At 36.7% G+C, this 22,354-nt stretch overlaps 1 protein-coding gene across 4 annotated transcripts; it reads right to left on the reverse strand.

The window, feature by feature from the left end:
- Positions 1-22: 22 nt before the first annotated feature.
- Ythdc1 (YTH domain containing 1) lies at positions 23-21,798 on the reverse strand. Of its 4 annotated transcripts, none has more exons than XM_087414887.1 (7): positions 21,531-21,798; positions 2,877-3,270; positions 2,181-2,397; positions 1,871-2,075; positions 1,431-1,695; positions 997-1,152; positions 23-890 (listed from the first exon to the last, which is right to left on the reverse strand). In XM_087414887.1, exons 2-7 carry the CDS (start codon positions 3,224-3,226, stop codon positions 716-718), a joined length of 1,368 nt encoding a protein of 455 aa, XP_087271013.1. In that variant the 5' UTR covers positions 3,227-3,270; positions 21,531-21,798; the 3' UTR covers positions 23-715. The 4 variants fall into 4 exon arrangements, with proteins under 4 accessions (XP_087271013.1, XP_011054416.1, XP_087271014.1 ...); XM_011056114.2 differs by lacking the exon at positions 21,531-21,798 and adding an exon at positions 4,089-4,222; XM_087414888.1 differs by lacking the exon at positions 21,531-21,798 and adding an exon at positions 3,369-3,763 and having other exon boundaries at positions 997-1,140.
- Between the last annotated feature and the right edge of the window lie 556 nt (positions 21,799-22,354).

The raw sequence follows: 22,354 nt of genomic DNA on the forward strand, positions 1-22,354 counted from the left end.
AAATAATAAAAGGACACAAATATTTCTTTATCATTATATATTTGAATTCATTCCTTTTTTTTTTGATTGGCGAAATATTTCAATATTATTGCATTTCGTTCACGTGATTGCGAAAAATGTTGGACAGTCAGTAAATTGTAAATTTTAATACTCAATGATACAAAAACTTAATTAATCTATTATTTTATAACAGCGAGAGAATGTTTGGAATCGCGTTACAGTTACGCGGTTTCATAATTAATGACAATTGAACGTCATCGATTAAAATTGCCTTTATAGTAATGTTTATATAGTCGAATCCGCCGATTCCCAGAGTTCTTCACGAAAATCTTAAGAACTCAATTTCAATATTTCAATTAAATTTTTTTACTCAATTTATATACAAATTTGATTTATATTTCTAACACTATATATTAAATTATTTAGATTTTTAATAAATACATAATTGATATTATACATATATTTTGTTTGCTCATATATATATATATATATATATATATATATATATATATATATATAAATAAAAAATATTATATTTATCTCATATATTTTTGTTATTCTTTAGAAGTATTCAAAAGAGAAATGCACATAAATGATATGTTATAGTCCAATTTCTATCAATTTCATCAATGAAATTCCATCTCCAATTCTATCATTACTAATGAAGGATTTGGGAACCGACGGATTTTCAAGGGGAACACTAAAGTCGAGATCTTTATCTGCGATCTCTATATCTGTGATGATCACGAGAAGAACGATGATTGCTGTGCCGACTGTGACGACTGGCTGTCCTCCATAGGAATTCATCGACACTCCTTTCGTAGCTACGCTTTTCTAGTGCCGATACTGTAGCGTTGTAATCTGGAGGCAATGGTAGACCATCGTAATATCTGAAAAAGAACATTTCCATTTAATCTTATATTTCTAATAGGAAATCCTCTCCTCTCTCTCTTTCTCTCTCGTTTGATTTATGCTAATAAAATTTTTACTATTTACCGTGGAGGTGGAGGAGGTGGTGGCAGATTATCGTACGGATGTGGATAAGGCGGTAATGGAGGCAATTGATGTTGCATAGTACGCATGTAATCTGCTACATAAGCTTCTGCAACCGCAGCAACACCCAATCCAGTTCCGTAACCCCTAAAAGAAAATCTAATTATTATATGTAAGTTATGTTCCAAAATTCACTACTAGCACTGAAAATCTACAGTTTACATTATGTATACTATATATTTTCAGCACTGGTGAATTTTGGAACACAGCCATAGTAAGCATCTTTTTTTCGAGGGAATTTGTATTCGTGTTTAATAAAACACTAATTTTTATAATTTTGCGGATTATGTATTATACATTACACAACAGTAAATTTAACCTCATGTCTATATTGTGTAATTTTAAATGAATGATCGATATTAAATAAATAATCGTACTTTGTGTAAGGTGAATCGCCTCGATTAAACCATGGCGTGTACCGATAAGAATGATCCCTGGAACTTCTATGATTTCCTGTAACATCCTGAGATCTGGCCAGTGATGCTAAACGTGATCTCGAGGTCAAGAATAGTTTGCGGCCTCGTCCACCTCTTCGTAAAAATCTAAAACTGCCTATAGGTCTTTTGTCGCGATAACGCGATGACTTTACAACATGTTTCCCTGCTTCCTTGGATTTTCGCAAGATAGGAGTCATTTCGATTCCTGTAAACACGAATAATATTTATACGTCACATGATTTATTAATACAAAATGATAAATACGTAAAAAATACATTTATATATAATTTATAAACACACATATAAAATAAGATTTAATAAATATTCACATTTTATTAATATTATTTATTAAGATGTAATGTTCGGGTATTAATAGATACCTTCGTCTTCTGGAAATAATCTGCACAATTCTTCAGCGACTCTGGGTTCGATTTCCTGACCGTCTCGACCGATCTTGACTTGTTTACCGTCATTCCAAGGATTGTACAAGTGTAACGTAGCAGTAAAAGGCAATTCTTTTCTGCAGATCCAGTCAACTTTGAATACACCACCTAAAGCCTTTGCTGACAAGCCAGGAGGTAAAACCTGAAATACATTCCATGACATTGTTTCCTCTGTCTATTTAATTAACAAGAATATAATCAAACAATGTTGAAATCAATATTATGTCATTATATTTTATTTGCATACCCAAGAGACTGGACCAGCATCTCGTCTTGATTCTGTACAAAGTCTCGCAAAGCCAGCAAACTTGCCTGATTCCTTCACAGAAAATACCAGCAAAACATTTCGCGATTCCCTGTAGGCTTGATTAAGATTTGCTTCATTTTGCGGCAGTGTGCTCCATACTCCTTTGGCTTTAGACAATGTCACGTTCTCAGCATTATTGGACTTGATAATAAAAAATCTGGAGAAAAAAAGAGAAATATTTACATTCCAGATTATGTTCTAAATAGTCCATCAAAAATATATGTCTGAATTAATATATTTTTAATGAATGATGTATAATTTACAAAGTGTCCCAAACTTTGTGACATACGTGACATACGTTAGTAGATTCCTGAAATAATTTCAAGACAAAAATCCTAATATCAAAATTAAGGCGCTATATAATTTTTGAAACATTAACAATAATAAAGATATTTTGAAGTATCAATTCTATTCTCTTCTATTCTTCTAAAAATCTTCATTGAAAATCTATACAATGCCCTATGCCAGAGCATGTAAATTTTGGACAGTTCAATTGACTGACTTTAAACCTTTCTCATTTAAAAATTATCCATTAAAAATTAAAGTAGGCACGACATTTTATCAAGATTTTTGTTTCGAAATGCTCTCAGGCATCCTATTAATATTGTCCATTAAAAATACATCAACTCATCGAACCTTGCATCTCTAAACAAATAATTCAACTTGGTAGTGTAGTCATAGTTCTTGGTAGTGCCTTTGCTGTCCTTGGATCTAGCCCGCTTCGGCTCGGGACTAGATGACTTGGAGTCCCTGGATCTGCCTCGTTTGCTCCTGTTCCTCCTGCTGCGTTTATTGTCACCACGCGAGGATTTGCTTGAGACTGAGCTGATGGTGGGATGAGTAGTGGAGCTGTCGGAATTGGAACTGCTAGAGGAAACTTCACTGCGGGTGTCATAAGTCTCGTCCGCGGCGATCCGTAGCTCGTCGCCGTTGTCGTTCTCGCCAGAGCTGAGATTCAGGTTGTCGCCATCCGTGTTGCTATCCATGGTCAATGTTCGGACTGTTCCCAGGTGTCACCGGTTCAGACGTCCTGCAACGTATAGACAGGAAGGCTTTATTATTATGATCACTGAACCACGCAGAGACTTGCAACTCTTGAGGAACGACGTATTGTAACGTTTCTCGTACATCTTACGACAATAATGCGGTAGCAAGGGACTATATAGTGTACAGCGAGGATAGTTCGGGGATTCCGAATCGAGCGGAAAGTCCACACTGTCCCGAATACTCTCTGTTAAAGCGGCTACGCCTAACACAAACCGACAGGGACACATGGCCAGACTCGGGCACGATTTCGAAGAGCTCGGCCGGCCGGAGAATCTGGACGGAATATAAACTACAATTTTTTTTATGAATAGTCCTTGAGATTATTATGGCAACATTTCTTTTTTTTTTGCGGTAACACAGAGCAAACTCGCACAGAGGACGCCGGTTCTATGGAGTCTCTGAAAGCACGGAGAAACTTTTTTTTTAATCCGGATCGTCTCGTCCTAGTTATTTATCCTCTATGCACACTCCTTTCGCAAGCAGAGGTTTACTTATGGACAGATCTTACAGCGTGACAACCGTTTTTATTTTATGCGTCAAACACGTCAAGAGTCCGTCGGGAGACTGTTTACTGGATCTTACTCCTCTTTTTTTCTTTCTTTTTTTTTGCGCTTTTTTTTTATTTTTAATATATCTAGAAAAGTTCGTCGCAAAGTGCAGTTTAAACCACTAAATACAGAATTCTTGTCGTTATATGCTCTCTCTCTCTCTTTCTTTCTCTTTTCCTCGAAAGTTCTCGCAATATTTTTTCGTTTCTTTTTTTTTTTGACGAGTCCTCCCGAGGGCTCGGCACACACTTACGTGACACCCTTTGTCCCTTCACTGATACACTTCACACCGAAGCACGCTCGGGAATTGTCCGACGCGATCACAGCACCGACACGCACGGTTCTCGACTTAGCAACAGCACGAATTAACGACGTTGGAACAATTACGACAACAAGGCGACGATAAACAATCGCTCGCGGACGGATCGTTCACGAGTCACAGCGTCCATTGTCGTCCATCGTTGTGACGTATACCCTCCCAATCAATAAATCCCGTTTTCTCTCACTACATCGCGCGGACACCTTGCTGCACTCTTTGCTCTCTCGTGGCGGCTTTCAGTATGTTCGATTTAGTTCGAAAATTCGAGAGAAGTTGGGAATGAATTGAAAAAAACTACCGATGTCGTGCGTGCATTTTGTAAAGATATGTGTTCATGATGTCGCTCGTCACTCATATTTGGTTGCGTTCAGATTTCTCACCGGGTGGGTGATTGTTGGGTGATTGGATGAATGGGCGGAGTGAAAAGTACCGAAGTGGTTTGGGAATCTGAACGCACTCATCATCACTCATCACCACACTACCGGTAATGGTGATAATAGGATTTGTACGTATTAAAATTATTACTTATTTATTAATCTAGTCTATATTAATTGATATAGATCAGGTCGTACTTGGTAAGATATTTATATTTTATTGTTTATTGTTATTTTATATATGTAATTTATTTTTTAATTTGTCATATTAATGTAAATAAGTTGAGAAAATTTTGTTATTTTTTTAGGTTATCTTGTATGAGTTTATTATATTGGGTAGATGTATTGACTATTAACACCATCTAGTGACAAAAAACCGCGGATACTTTTTAGATGACCCAATACATTAAGTACAAAAATTGAGATACGAAATTTGAATAAATGATAAACTATAATATAAAAAATAAAATATTCGAATTTCTCGTATACTATAACAAACACATTTTAGATAACTTAAAAGGTAACTTATAAAGTAATTTTTAAAGTAACTTTTAAAGTAATTTTCCTTTATTTACGTTTCTATATTTCTTCTAGCTGATGCGTATTGGATACTCCAATCTTCTGATACATTCGATAAAATATAAGCATTTAGCGGTATTAGAATATATTTCATTCAGAATGTTTTAAAAACATGTCACTATCAGGTTCGAAGATTGTTTTAGATGCTAAAAGGCATGAACTGGTTAGATCAGACATAATCTGTTATAATTGATGGACAATTGTTTATTCACAATAAAGTCTGTAAGTGTTCAACCATTAGGAGACCTAAACTATGAATTATGCAAGATTACTTCGCCGGCGAGTTTTCAAGTAGAGGACGTGTTGACAAGACGCGATATTGATCCAAATAGTAAAGCATATCTCAGCAAAATCACACAAATTTGTAATTTCTTGTAATGTTGACAACGTGCTTTAGTTTTCTTTAACGATAAAATATAACGATTAAATATATGTACTAATATTGTAACAACACGCAAGTAATATATATATATATATATATATATATATATATATATATATATATATATATATACATTTTATATATTGGGTCATCTAAAAAGTATCCGCGGTTTTTTGTCACTAGGTGTGTGTTGATGGTCATATATCTAGTGACAAAGTACCGCGGATACTTTTTAGATGACCCAATATATATATATGTACCGTCACACAATAAACTTGGGCCTCTGTCAACATAATCATGTGTCTGGATCCTAAAGTTATTCTCGATTGAAAATGTCAGTTTACGAGCCAAATTCTTGTCATTTGTGGGAGATTTTAATTTTCTGCTTCAATATGAAGAAATCTGCGGCTGAGGCTCATCGAATGCTTTCAAATATTTATGGTGAAGCCGCATTAGTGAAAGAACGTGTCGTAAGTGGTTTCAACGCTTCAAGAACGGTGATTTTCACGTCGAAGACCAGCGGTAGAAGAGAGAAGGTTTTCGAAGATGCAGAATTGGAGGCATTACTTGATCACTCTTGTCAAAATCAAAAAGAATTGGCACGATCATTAGGAGTGACTCAATCAGCCATTTCAAAACGTCTCAAAGCCATGAGAATGATTCAGAAGCAAGGAAATTGGGTGCCGTGCGAGTTGCAGCCGAGAGATGTTGAACGGCGTTTGTTTGCTTGTGAACAGCTGCTTGAAAGGCAAAGACGGAAGGGCTTTCTGCATCGCATTGTGACTGGGGACGAAAAATGGGTTCATTACGATAATCCCAAGCGCAGAAAATCATGGGGAATTCCCGGCCATGCTTTCACGTCGACGGCCAAACCGAATATTCACGGCTCCAAGATCATGTTCTGTATTTGGTGGGCGTAGTATATTATGCCAGCTCGGCGTAGTATATTATGAGCTGTTAAAACCGACTGAAACAATCACAGGCGATCAGTATCGAACGCAATTGATGCGTTTGAGCCGAGCATTGAAAGACAAACGGCCGCAACGAGAGACACGATAAAGTAATTTTGCAGCATGACAATGCTCGACCCCATGCGAAAGTGGTCAAGACATACTTGGAAACGTTGAAATGGGAAGTCCTACCTCACCCGCCGTATTCTCCAGACGTTGCTCCCTCTGACTATCACTTGTTTCGATCAATGGCACACGACCTGGCTGACCAGCACTTCCGATCTTATGAAGAAGTAAAAAATTGGATCGATTCGTGGATCGCCTCAAAAGATGACCAGTTTTTTCGACGCGAGATTCGTATGCTGCCCGATGGGAGAAAGTAGTGGCCAGCGATGGACAATACTTTGAATCTTAAATGTATAACCAGTTTTTTACAATAAAGCCTCGAATTTCAGAAAAAAAACAGTATAAGCAAAGTTATACGCCTTATATTTCAAAACAAAATGAATGAACAGATTAATTACATATAAAGGGTGTCTCAAAATGATCTGACATTTTTAATTCGCGCCATTTTTTTTTTGCAGCGAACATAACGTACTAACCTTTAACATCAGGAAGTATTGAGGTTTAGTCATGGAGAATTACACGATCGAGCAACGCATAGAAATTGTGAAATTTCTTCAGACGAAGTTTCATGGTCGTGTTATTTCGCGCCGCGGCGATGTGAATTGGCCACCAAGATCGTGCGATTTGACGCCATTGGACTTCTTTCTTTGGGGTTTTCTGAAAAGAAAAGTGTATGCCAATGATCCACAGACCATTCCGGAGTTGAAGGAAGAAATTAGACGTACCATTAATGAAATTAGTCCGCAATTATGCCAAAATGTCATTGAAAATTTTGTCAAAAGAATGAACGTTTGCAAATAGAGTCAAGGCGGCCATTTATCGGATATTGTGTTCCACATATAACCTCCATGTTTGTACTTTATATTAAACTAAAAATATGTGTACTTTTCAAATAAATAATATGTTTTATTAATACATTAAAATGTCAGGTCATTTTGAGACACCCTTTAATAAAAGTATTGACTACTACTTTTTCCCATCTCTCAGGCAATTTTCGAATTCCATCTCAAAAAAATGATTCGTCTTTGGAGGCGATCCAATTTTGGAGCCAATTTTCGATTTCTACGAAAGAAGTCAACCGGTGACGTGTTGTATCCTTCGGAACAATCAATAATCAGAAGGAGCAATGTCCGGAGAATATGGCGGGTGCGGTAAAACATCCCATTTGAGTTCCAAATATTTTTTTACGACTTTTGCGACATGAGCGTTGTCATGAAGAAAAATAACTTTATTATGTCTTTGTTCGTATTCCGGCCGTTTTTTTCGCAATGCACGGCTCAAACGAATCAATTGTAGCCGATCGCCCGTAATGGAATCGCCAGGTTTCAGCAGCTCATAGTAAACAGCATCCTTTTGATCCCATCAGATACAGAGCATGATCTTCGAACCATGAATGTTCGGCTTTGGTGTTGATGTTGAGGTCGATGGCAACGATTGACCGGACTTAGCATAGTATTTTTTCTTCTTGGGATTGTCGTAGAATATCCACTTCTCATCCTTATTTATATAAGGATTGAAAACGGAGAATGGAAAGTTCTTCGGTACCAGGCGCTTTTGTTTTAGAGTTGCGATTAGGAAACATGTCTGACTGCATGGTTTTGAGCCAATAGCGTTTTGCGTTCTGAATTTTTTCGGGGCGCAAGGATGCAGTATTCATTTGCGAGTGTTTCGAAAGTCGGAGTCAACTCAGACAACGATAAAGGTACGCGGTAATTTGTAGAATTTTGGCCACGAAGAGTAGCTCGAGATCCCACTGGGAGTAGCGTGCAAGACGTCCGCATACCGGAGACTCCGGATGTTGTTCGAGAGGAATATCGGAGGGTACTGAAGGATACGGGTTCGGCCAGGATTCGGGAGGATAATGTAGCCATGGAGGGCCTGACCACCATAAGGCGTGTATCTTGAAAAGATCGGGAGCGAGACCGTAGTCGGGAGTGAAGCGCAGTGGATTGGTATGCGTCGAAACATGACGCCAGGGAATTCCAGGGAGGAGTGATTGGACAGCCGAAACGCGATTGGAGACAAAGGTTTTCCATTGGGACGGTGATTGACGTAGCCAGGCGAGTGCAATGGTGGAATCCGTCCAGCAGTGGCACTCAAGGTTAGGGAATTAAAGCGATGAGTGCGCGAAATGCGTCAAGCATGCGAGAAGCAACGTCATGGATAGCTCTAATCGCGGGATGCTGATCGTTTTAAGAGGGGCCATTTTTGATTTGGCGGCGAGAAGTGAGACGGTGGCTGAGCCGTCTATATTGACAGTACGAAGGTATACTGCCGCGGCGAAAGCTGCGGCCGAGGCGTCGGAAAACCCATGAAGGACGTAGCATAGAGTGTGAGATCCGTAAGTAGTCCAACGCGGAATGCTAATCGCGTTGAGACACGAAAGTGTTGTTGATGGAAATTGAACCAGCAATCCAGAAGTTGGCTGGGAACGTCGTCATCCCACTGGCATTGAAGTGACCACAGTCGTTGCATGAAAATTTTAGCGGTAATAATGATGGGAGAAACTCTAGAGGATCAAAAAACTTGGCGATGATCGACAGAATGACTCGTTTGATTCTGGCAGGGGATGATGGTACGGTCACGCGGAATTGAAAAATATTTCGCGTAGGATTTCACAATATTCCTAGGATCTTCAGATGCTCATTGTCTTGAAGAACTTTATGAATGATGGCTAAAGCGTGATCCGCGGGATCAAGATCGGACAACAGAGCGGTGGCATTGCTTGCCCACTTTCGAAGGTGAAAGCCTCCTTTCTTTAATAATTCTCAATTGATCGCGTGTTTGTCGAGCAAGAATTTGATTGTCTGCGCCGAAAGTGCAATCATCGACGTATACAGTAAGTCAAGTAAGATCATGGTCGGCCTTACTCAAAGCTAATAAAAGATATCGCCCTAAATCTATCATGAATCCATAGAGGGCACTTTTGTCCTTGATGTATTATCAAGGAAGATTCAGTTATCATTGAACTTTCTTAAAAGAATCACATTAAGCGCCAATATCAAATACGCATCACGCTATGAAGCTGTGTTCTTCTGTACTCACCCAAAAATGTCACAATTAGCGGCTGCTAAATATATGAAAAAATCGAAATCATTCGTACAGAAGTAGGTGCAGCGATATAATATGGCAAAAAATATCGATGATTTACCAGAACGTGGCTCAATATGCAAAGTGGATAAAAAAGACGATAAAAAAATAGTGAATCTGTTTTCGCGGAATCCTGACTTAACACTGCGTCAAGGACAAGCAAAATTGAAGCAGAAAGGTTTAGATATTTACGAAACTATTCGAACCTATCTCAAGGCTAATAACATGAAATGGTGCAACACCACGCTGATCGATCACGCTCTTACTTGACTTACTGTATCTGATGACGTAAAACAGGAACCGCGAGCGGAAATGCGGCACCTTCATCGTCAACGAGTTGATCGAGGACCCGAAGGGCTAAGTAGGGAGCGGCGGCTGTGCCATAGGTGACGGTAATCCGTGATTGATTCGTCAGGGTTAGGTTGCCATACAATGCGCTGATAGTTAGTGTCCCTGGAATCGATCAATATTTGCCGATACATTTTAGCGATATCGGCGATAAATACGTAATGGTATTGGCGTCAATGCATTATGACAGTGACTAAATTCTTCTGGAGTTTAGGGCCAATGAGCATATGGTCGTTCAACGACATTCCGTTTGAGGTACGGCATGAAGCATTGAAGACCACTCGTAAGCGGATGGTTGCACTGCTATCACCAGACTGCTAAGACATGCGGAATGTAATAGTTTTGCTCTGGTTTGACGATTTCCGTCGGTGGACTTTTGATCATATGACCAAAGGTTTCGTAATTTGCGATAAATTCGCGATATTCGTTAATTAGGTCGCGAATTAAGCGTTGTTCCAAGCGACGAAAGCTTGAAACGGCGATACAGCGCGATTCGCCTATTGAGATAAGTAGTCCGTTTTTAAACGGTAGTCGAACGATATAATGTCCTTCCGGCGTACGGGAATGTGTGGCTTTGAAGTGCTCTTCGCACTGGTGTTCTTCGGGGCTCCGCGGAGCTTCCTGAAATACTTCTTCGATTTCCCAGAAGCGACGAAGATCGCGATCGAGAGTCTCCGTAATAATGACTCCGTGATGCGCAGGCGCAGAAAATTCAGAAGTCGGAAACGAGACTATTGGTCCAGACAGAATCCAGCCGAGAGTCGTATTTTGCGCGATGGGCTCATATTCGGAATCTTTTCGAACGCCCGTCGAGAATGAATAGATCGGCACCAATTATGATGTCGATCGGATCTGAACTCATGGGGTCACGATCGGCAAGTTCGAGCTCTGCGACGTGCTTCCAGCTGTACGCAGTATCGACTCGATCCGATAAATATTTCGTTAGTGATCGCAATATAAATGTGGCCGTGGTATAGGCATGTCCGTCGCGATGCGCCGGGGTAATCGTGATTTGGGCAGCGTGACGCACGACGGATTGCATTTCACTAATGCCGGTAATGCAAACGGAGCGATTAATTCTCGCAAGACGTAGGCATTGAGCAAGCGATTCGGAAATAAATGTAGAGACGGATTCCTGATCGAGAAGCGCGCGAATAGTGATAAAACGGTTATGAGGCGAATAAACTCGTACGCTCGCCGTAGTGAGTAAGATTTTGGAGGCGCTACGGTTTTCGACAACAAATGCGTCGCGACGGCGGGGACACTCTCGCCACTCGTTGGTACAGACGTCGATAGCTTAGCGTTGACAGGTTGAACGGAATGATTGAAACGCAACAACATGTGATGCCGTTTACTACACTGTCGACACGCGCGAGGATTTTTACAATCTTTCACGGAATGCGTCATACTGAAACAGTTTACACAGCGTTTCTGATTTTTAATGAATTCAAAACGTTGGGATGGAGTTTGTTTGAGAAACGTAGAACATTGATACAATAGATGGTTCGCCTTGCATAGTGAACATGAAAACGGAACGGTAGACGCGATATGTAAGGCGAGGGTTTTCTTTTTGGAAGTCGTGCCTTTTCTGTTGCGTTTACGGGAGCAATCGCGTCGAACGCGCGAATGCGCGATGCGAAAAATTGATCAAGTTTGCGATAACGCGGGTAATCTACTGTATCGCGGTGTATCGCCGAGTTTAAGAGGATGCTGGAGTATCCTATTTTATCATTAAATATTAAAAACACTTTCCTCGTAACTGTGTTCATGGATTAAAAAATCTTTCTCCACAATTAAAGTATCGACAACAACGCAATTCGCCAGCTACATTTGAATACGAAAAACAAAAAAAAAATTAAAGACTTACAGTTTTGTTATCGGCTTCTGTAGTCAACACATCACAATATGTGTTGCATATAAGAGTTTCAGATCTTGCACGTTCATAAAAAGCTGGCGAATTGCGGAAAACCTAAACGAACAATCCTATGCTTTTAGAAACGCGGTAGGAGTTTTAGTATAAGAGAAAAGCGTATCCGAAAATTTCGTTTGTATATTACGAGTGAAATTGACGTGAAGCCATGAAACTAAGCAGTATTTTAGTTCCGCGATATTCCGACAGCGGCGCTGTCATGAAAAGTGCATCGCTGAAATGATCTGAATTATCGACCTACTCAGACCCATATCAATAAACGTGCCCTAGTCAAAGTTTTTTCTTTTGAGAGGAAAAATAATAATAAAATAAATATGATATTAGTTATTTTAATTTTGTTGAAATAATTTCTTCCTAAACAAGAAACATACATATTATTTACATATGAATACAAACGAAGATAATTATTTTAATTACACTGTTCTGTCTTTTACATACATTTTATTTAGTAAATTGATGCATACATATATATAAAATAACATATATATATATATATATATGCATATAATAGCATACATATACACGTGTGTGCATATGTATGCGCGCGCGCGCGTGTGTGTGTGTGTGTATATATATATATACAACACATGTCTAAACTTTATTTACTGAATTATTTACACATGCATATATCAAGGTTTGGAACGCGATGTGTGTTTCGGTTGAGTTTCTATTCTGCTCGGATGTCGGAACGACAAGCGGCAATCTCGTAGCAGACATAGCATATATAGTAAATGAAATTTTCGAATACTTATTGCTCTTATACTAAAGCTCGTAACTCATTTCTGCAAGCATAATATTGTTCTTTGAGGTTTTCTGTAAATCGCTAGCTACTTATGCAAGATCTGAAATTATTATATACATACAATTATTATGTACAAATTATTATATACAGCACATTTTTGACTCGACTCGAATGTCGAAACGACAAGCGGCAATCTCGTAGCAGACATAGCACATATAGTAAATGAAATTTTCGAATACTCTTTGCTCTTATACTAAAACTCATAACTCATTTTTGCACGCATAATATTGTTCTTTGAGGTTTTCTGTAAATCGCCAGCTACTTATGCAAGGTCTGAAATTATTGTATACAGTACATTTTTGACTCGAATGTCGAAACGATAAGCGGCAATCTCGTAGCAGACATAGCATATAAATGAAATTTTCGAATATTCTTTGCTCTTATACTAAAGCTCGTAACTCGTTTCTGCAAGCATAGTATTGTTCTTTGAGGTTTTCTGTAAATCGCCAGCTATTTATGCAAGGTCTGAAATTATTGTATACAGCACATTTTTGATTCGACTCGGATGTCGAAACGACAAGCGGCAATCTCGTAGCAGACGTAGCATATAAATGAAATTTTCGAATACTCTTTGCTCTTATACTAAAACTCATAACTCATTTCTGCAAGTATAATATTGTTCTTTGAAGTTTTCTGTAAATTGCCAGCTACTTATGCAAGGTCTGAAATTATTGTATAGAGCACATTTTTGTTTCGGATGTCTTAGTAAGAAGCGCCATTCCTTCTATCGATCGCGCGCAAACGAAGTAGTAGCGCTATTCAACTATAGAAATGGATTGAACCATTGTAAATAAACCAGCAATATATTATCAGCCGAAAACGCCATAATAATATATTTTTGTATATATAGAAATATATCAGGATCGTTATTTAGAGAAGGAATCATGCGTCCTTGCTGCATCGACGATGATGCCAGAATCGATAGAAATCACATTCTTGAATTGCAGAACGAATTATTGAAATAGAAGTACGACAAAGTGAGACAGAGAAAAAACAAAAAAGGATAGAAACTCCGATCGGTGTAATCGGTGAGACTCCGCATGCCGAGCTGGGCTCGTCGAACGAAACAGCGAGTCTATCCTTCAGAGTCTCTCTCTCTCTCTCTCTCTCTCTCCCCCCCTCTCCCCCTCCCCTCCCCTCCCCTCTTCTCTCCTCTCCTCTCCTCTCCAGTTGTCTCCCCCCCCCCCTCCCCCTATCTCTCTACGGTCGCTTGTTTCTAGCGACCGAAAATGTTTTCTGGAAAATTTCAGCCGTTCAACATGTATAATTAAGAGGAGAAGGAACATTATAGATAACATATAAGTTTTAATAAATTATGCCAATCCTATATCTCTCTAATTTATGTATAATAGCAAAAATAATTTCAAAACACAATAATTTACGAGATATTGATATTTCCATGATTTTCCATGAGCGTTATATACAACGTTCATAGAAGTGATTTGCATGACCTCGGCGTGGTCTCACGCGTATGATGCGAGATCTGAATGTTAGAGATCAATTCCTTTTTTCTTTATTCATAATTTTTTTTTTAATAAGTGACATTGTTAATAAACACATATTACAGGCTAAATATATTTTTATTTAATTATTGAAATTATATGTGTATTTCTAAAAGTTTTAAACTGACAATTGTAGCAAAAAATAATTCGACGTAGTATGCGTCGAATAGATAGAAAATCAGTATTTTTATATGTAAAAATATGTAAGATCTGTTTACCTTTAGAAAAAATCCGAAAAGAAATCATGTTTCTGTAATAATGTTACGTTGATGTCGATCAGTACTTTCTGTGAAATGTTTTTTTTATAACTATCATCCGAATGAAAATTCTGATAATCAATCAAATCGCAAAAGTGCAATGATTAATATAAGGATGATGTCAATATAATTTTATAATTAACAAATCAAAAAGCCTTTATATGTGCCTTTATATGCAATATAATTTTTTATTTATCTATTGAAGTGATTCAGTATTCTTCCTATAGTTATTGGAGTACATGTTAAATTTTGGGTCGACTTTTGAAGCATCGCTTTCTTTCCCACCGCCGCCGCCGCTCAATGGTCGACTGAGCCGTACCGGATCACGTGCGGATGTGTATCTCAGGAGCATTGCACTAAGAAATATGCTGCTACCTTCTAGCAAATTATCAATCTTTTACTTTCCTTAGTCTTATGTGATGCTTTCTTTATTCACATATTGAATAAAGAAGACATTGCGGAATTATTGGAGTTAAGTCATTCCAGTTTAAAATTACGCATCTCATTCTGTATCGACTCTTATTCTTTAGTCTTAAATTGATATTATCAGTATTCTATATTAAAAGATATTACATTTTGTGGCACATAAGCGTGGTCAGTAGCTCTTTGAAAGAAAACCGAATATATCATAAAAATAATAAAGTAATATTTTAAAAATACATAATATTCAATAAAATGTATTTACTTATTAATATGATGTTCAATCACTATTATTAAGAAAATAACATAATTATGTAGGAAGGAAAATATTTTCATGATAATTTTCATGCTAAAATGTTGTCATGTTAATTTTCATGTTAGAAGGTATGATAGCAGCATATTTCTTATACTGTGATGCTCCTGAGATGCACGTCCGCGCGCGATCCAGCGGTTCAGCCGTCGACTGTTGAGCGGTTGTAAAGGAAAAATAGGCAGCATTTCAGAAATTGATTCGAAATGTGTAACTAGTTCCGAGCACACTGAAGTACACATATAATTTCTATAATTTTATAAAAATATATTTGAAGTAATATGTTCATTAATAAAGTTATTTATTTAAAAAAAAAATTATGAAAAAAAGGAAAAAGCAGAATCGAACATAGGATCCTCAACATTCTGATCTCGCACCTAACGCCCAAGACCACGTTGAGTTTTTGCGGATCACCTCTATGAACGCGGTACATAAAGTACACGGAAAATCGTAAACTATATCTCGTCAACTATCACTAGCAAAAATGATTTGAAATCATTTTTGCTATTATACATTAATGAGAAAGGTATATGATTAACCCTTTCACTTACAATATCATGTGAGACTCGTGGTAAAGAAATCGAGCCAAACATAAGTATCATTGATGAGAGTCGTGGTACGTCTATCGGGCCAAACATAAACAACACGTTCCAGGCTATTAATTATGGCACGCGTCATCGAAAATCATAGGGCAAAGGATTAATATAATTTAATAAAAATTATGTATTATCTAGAATGTCTCTTTCCCCCTTATGATACACGCCAAGCGGCTGAGATCGCCGAGAAAATATTTTCGGTCACTAGAAACAAGCGATCACAGAGAGAAGAACAGAGAAAGACTCATTGTTTTGCTAGACGAGCCTAGTTTCCGCGCGGAGACTCACCGATTACAATCGGAGCTTCTATCCGTTTTTGTTTTTTCTATCTCGCTCTATCGAAATAACAGAAATTGAAAGAATTTTAAATCATAAACATGGTTGCCAGTTCTCCGTTTTTTTTTTGACAGACTTCGGTTTCTTGGACTAATATTCAATACTCCAGCAGATGTGAAAATCTCCAATTTTTGTCGTCTGCTGGAGTATTAAATATTAGTCCAAGCAACCGAAGTCTGGCAAAAAAAAATGGAGAGCTGGCAACCGTATTTGTGAAGAATTAAAATTCTTTCATTTTTTTTTTCATTAAATTATATTAATCATATATCTTTCTCATTAACGTATAATAGCAAAAATGATTTCAAAACGTAAACATTGATGAGATATACAATAGTTTACGACTTTCAGTGTACTATATGTACTGCGTTCATCGAGGTGATCTGCAAGAACTCAGCGTGGTCTCGGGCGTTGGGTGCAAGATCGGAATATTGGAGATCTTATGTTCGATTCTGCTTTTTCCTTTTTTTATAATTTTTATTTAATAAATAACGTTATTAATAAACATATTACTCCAAATATACTTTTTATAAAATTTCAGAAATTATATACGTGTACTTCAATGTGCTCGAAATTAGTTGCGCATTTCTGAAATGCTGCCTACTTTTTCTTCATAACCGCTCGATGCTTGACGGCCGAACCGCTCACGCGTGGACGTATATCTCATAGTATAAGAAACATGCTGCGACCATACCTTCCAGCAAATTGTCATGAAAATATTTTCCTTCCTACATAATATTGTATTTTCTTAATAATGGTGATTGAACATCATATTAATAACTTAATGCATTTTACTAAATGTAATGTACTTTTAAAATATTACTTTATTATTTTTATGGTACATTCAGTTTCAAAGAGTTACTGATCACGTTTTTGTGCCACAGAATGTAATGTAAAATTTTACTTTACCGCGTCATATATCTGGTCATTTAATTGTATTTTTTTTTAGTAGAATAAACCTGGAAAATACACTTAAATGACGTAGTCATATGTCAATAATAGAACTTCAAAGATAATAGAGAGTTTTTTTACAATAACGTGGATTTAGATAGAGTGAACGTCTTTTCTTAATTAGTCGCTAAGGAAAAGATAATGTAACCATGATATCGATTATGTATCTTTTTTCTTAGAGTGAAAAATAAAAATTTTTTGTATGTATGTGTGTGTATATATATATATATATGCATACATATATCGTTTTGCGTGACGCTGTATGTGTAGAAAACAACGGCGTTATACGAGTCAATCAGCTGTAACCAGTATGACCCGCGTTCACAGTATCGTTGCCGCGCAACAGTACTGTCAATGTAATGTAGTGTAGTAGTATTCTACACATAACCATATATATATTAGGTGTTGGAATTAATTCGTAGCGTTTTTAATGAAAGAATGTTATTTATTTCACATGAGCATTAAAAAATACATTAATGAAAGTACTTCCCATCACTTGTAAAACGCTACGAATTAATTCCAACACCTAATATGTGTGTGTGTATGTATATATGTGTATATATGTGTGTATATGTATATATATATATATATATATATATATATATTTATATAGTGTTTTGTGTCCACAAAATAGAAAAAATGTAGTAGCAAAATATTGTCTGCCTTTGATAAGAGAAGGTTATGGGTGCTTTCTAATAAGCGACTCACTAAGTACAATACAGTCCAATATCTCATCCTTGTATTAGCGAACAAGATTGTAATGATGCACCGTGTCACACTGTGTCTCTTGTTGGAAGGCACTCTAGAAGGCCAAAATTGGTTATTGTGATGTGTGTTTCTTGTTGGAAGGCACCCTATAAAACCAGAATGAGAAAGGTTAGCATCTTTATATTATTCGTGAAAATATCACTTTTATTTATCATATAAGTGATATGATTAAATGTTATAACAATAAATTGCGCTTTGCCTAATTATGATCCAATGTCAGAGGCGTTCATCGTGGGCTGACTATTTTTAATTTACTGCCAGAGGCGTTAATCGTGAGCTGGCTAGCTATAACAAAATGTCACAGCCATAAATCGTGCTTTGGCTAGTTATAGACAAATGTTAGAGGCGTTCATCGTGGGCTGATTATTTTTAATTTACTGCCAGAGGCGTTAATCGTGAGCTGGCTAGCTATAACAAAATGTCACAGCCGTAAATCGTGCTTTGACTAGTTACAGATAAATGTGAGAGGCGTTCATCGTGGACTGACTATTTTTAATTTATTGGCAGAGGCATTCGATTATCAAATTTGGTGAAATACAATTACGGAACCAATTTGTAGAATTTTGCGTCTGCAATTAAAGAAATATGAATAGATGTATTGTCATGATGGAATCAAAAGCTGATTGCTTGACATGATCAAAACAAAGAAACTAATGAAGAAAAAAAATTGAATATCAGTAAACAGTTTCTTTGAAACCTTACAACTTTTGTCTGAAACGTTTTTTCTAAAAATGTTATGTAATGGCCTTATAGCACAAGAATGGCCGTAATTCAATCATAGAAGAGAACGTGAATCATAGGTCAACGTATTATATTTTGGCGTATTATGCATGCCGATACAAGTATAATTTACATTCCTTTACGATTATAGTTATAGTTACCTTTATGTTCAGCTCCTAAATCCGGGGTCTTTTTGGACACCCTATATATATATATGTGTGTGTGTGTGTGTGTGTGTGTGTGTGTGTGTGTGTGTGTGTGTGTGTGTGTGTTATACATATATATATATCATACATTACATAGTCAATAATCACATGCATAATTTTCGTACAATGCTGTACGTTTATGAAATGTATGTAAGTATATCATATTCAAAGCAAAATGTTTTAGCAAATGTGTACACTTATAGATCAATGTGTACGTTGACTAACAACAAGTTACAATAAGTATATTTTTACTAAATACACTCTGACTGTGACTTAGATATATCTTCGGATGGAATCATGTATTTGAAATACATGTATACACGTGTAATGTAATAGCACTTTTTCTTTTATTCTCAATACCATTTTAACTTAGGATGTAACATGTATTATCAGTACGTAAATACATTGCACATACATATGTAGCTATTCCATCTCTTTTTATTATGTTTAATGGGCCTTTTACAATTATAAGCCATAAATCAGCCATAAATAAGAAGTCAGAAAAATTGACTATGATTGATCAATTTTTAGCTTCTGACTTCTGATTTGTAACTAATGGCTTATTGTAGAAGGCCTATAAAAGACAAATAGAAGTTACTCATACTTAGCTTCTCATGCAGATATAATATAGACACATTAGTGAATATTAAAATTATATTTTATGTGCATTATGATGTACACACATTACATAAAATATATTTCTAATTCATATTCACATACGTGTGTAGCTGCTTCATCTCTTTTTGTTACGTGTAACAAAAAGGTGTACTGATGTCCTCTTTTTTCTACGTTTAATAAAAAGAGATATATTTTTTTATGGTCAAATATACAGATATTAGTGATATATGCTTTTATATTTTCAATATCAGAATATACATACAACTAATATAAATCAAAGCTAACGAGAGTCAAACGCAGATGATCAGACGTAACATCTTAAAAAAAATGATCAAATTACGAATTCTTTAAATCCTCATTTTATGTGTACATATATACGCATTATATATATATATATATATATATATATATATATATATATATATATGGTGTGTGTGTGTGTGTGTGTGTGTGTGTGTGTGTGTAGTTTATATATGTATATGTATATATATATATATATATGTATACAATTTTAATATTGCATATTTAAACATAGAGAATGCATAAATAGCTTAGCATTGGTAACTTCTATCTGCAACGTATGTATATTCACACATTATAGTATACATATATGCAATATTGTATAATATTGTCTATATGTGTATTATATTTAAGTACACATACCACTAATATTTTAACATAATTAACTTCTACATCTTTTTATTAACGTAGCAAAATATAGTATAGCTATGTATATTATATGTGTAATACATATCACATTCTGACTTAAAATGACATTGCACAACAATAAAAATGCTATTAGGGCCATGTACACTTTGTCAATGTACACTGTCAATACTGAAAATCTATAATTACGTATTTTCAGTACTCGCAGTTAATATCGGTACACAGTCGTAGTATCACTTTTTCCTATGATCAATATCATTTTAGGATTTAGTCAAGATGTAACATATATTATTGTCAATATATGGACACGTGTTTCATATATGTATGTATATATATATATATATATATATATATATATATATATATATATATATATACGGATATTCATGAAAAAGAATTACATTATGTATGTGTAATGTCGTATTCATTTATTGATACTATATTATTATTACCTAAAATGGCATTGGACGTAAGGAAAAAGTGCTACTACGGCTTCGTATCGATATAACTATTAAAGTTAAAAATCTGTACTTTATGTATATTACAGATTTTTAATACTGGTGATATATATTGGAACACGGCCTACACTGCTTGTGTACATAATACAACTGTATTTCTAAGGTCCGATTCAATAAATATAAGATTAACTTCAATTACGGTTTATTTTTTTCTCAATTTTAAAATTGGAAAATTTTCCAAAATAAGTTTTACATTTGTGGAACCGACCCTAATACACGTCCCTGCTAAGATGGTAATGTAGGAAACGGAATAAAAATATCAATAATTAATCGATCGAATTTCCTGCATGATAACTCATTAACTAAATCATATTAACTCAGAGGGTAAGCATCTTATACATTGGAAATAAAAACCTATAATATGACCTTGATTAACTTCAGCCTTCGCTCCAGCATCCTCTTAAGTTTCCAAGCTTTTCGCGATTTATCGAGTTTTTGTGACACTAGAAACACAAGCCAATCATCCCAATGTACGCACAACCGGACCGAGATTACTCAGAGTCTATTGCTTTGTTGGTTTGATCGCGAAGCATGCGAAGGTGGTTGGAGGTTTCTGTTGTAAGGTAAATTGAAAAGCGATTGTAAATGTATTGTCAGTGTAAGGCGACGTTTATTCTCATATCGAGAAATGAGAATATTCCATGCGATAGCGAAATTATCATTGGTTACCGCGAGATGATCGAAGGCGTTACTTGCATCCCCCTTGACACAGGAACACAGATAGTGCATGCGCTCGACGTTCGTTAAGCTTTGATCCTCATGGATCATTGATTTGAATTTATCGCGAAAGCTTTCTCACTTGTCGAAACTCCCGTCGAAGATCGGCAGGTTGATCCTCGGAAGATGCAACGATGATCGAAAGGAGTTATTGAGACCACTTACGTCGTGTACAGCGGAACGGGGTTCGCGGACTTCGTGACAGTCCAATACCTCAGTCATGTAGTCGGTAGCTTCGTGGTAGTAGTCTTCGCACGTCAGGAAGTAATTCTGGATGAAGTACGCATGGGTTGCCTTCGTCTGCAGCTAGCATGATTTTGCAATCTAGCTCCTGGCATCTGGCAAAGGTCTTCTTGAGAATTGCGAGTCGTTGTCGCGTGATGGCACGTCATCTTGATCTGCCAGAGCTTCTTGAAATTCGTGAGCGTGCGAGATATGACGCCCATCTGCTGATTCAGCATGTTCATCAATTCGTCGAGAGACAACATTGTTTTCAATTGAAAGCTTTTCTCAGCAAGGTCGAGAATTAAACAGAACAATAACTTTCCTTGGCGGCGATCCGGTTCGGAAGACCAAAATATGTTTTGTGGGTGGCTGGTGTCACGGAAGGCTCGCTCGCCGAGGCGGCATAATAATAATGACTCTCTTGATTGTAATAAGTGAGATTTTATTATAGAAGAATTAAGATTTTATTATAATTGAATTAAGATTTGTTTGAAGCGGGCGGTAAGCGTTCGTGGTAATAACGACAATTAAAGCGTTCAGCTCGATGCGTGCACAGGTAATTCGCACTTGGTACGACGTTGAGGGATTTCTCCTTCAAAAGGAAATGTTGCCGTGACGAGACTGGCAAATCTCGTTGGAAATGCTGGTAAGTTTGCGAGCCGTGACGAGACCGGCAAATCTTGTTGGAAACGCTGGTAAGTCTCGCGCACTAAACGGTCTCGCGTAGACCGATTATTATGTTATAACACTGGTGATACGCGACGACAAATCGATTGGTTCGTGCTTAATATTCGCGAAGATGCGTTAAACGC

The sequence above is a fragment of the Acromyrmex echinatior genome, chromosome 17 (genome assembly GCF_024713525.1).
Source record: "Acromyrmex echinatior isolate Ae372 chromosome 17, ASM2471352v2, whole genome shotgun sequence".
Lineage (NCBI taxonomy): Eukaryota > Metazoa > Arthropoda > Insecta > Hymenoptera > Formicidae > Acromyrmex > Acromyrmex echinatior.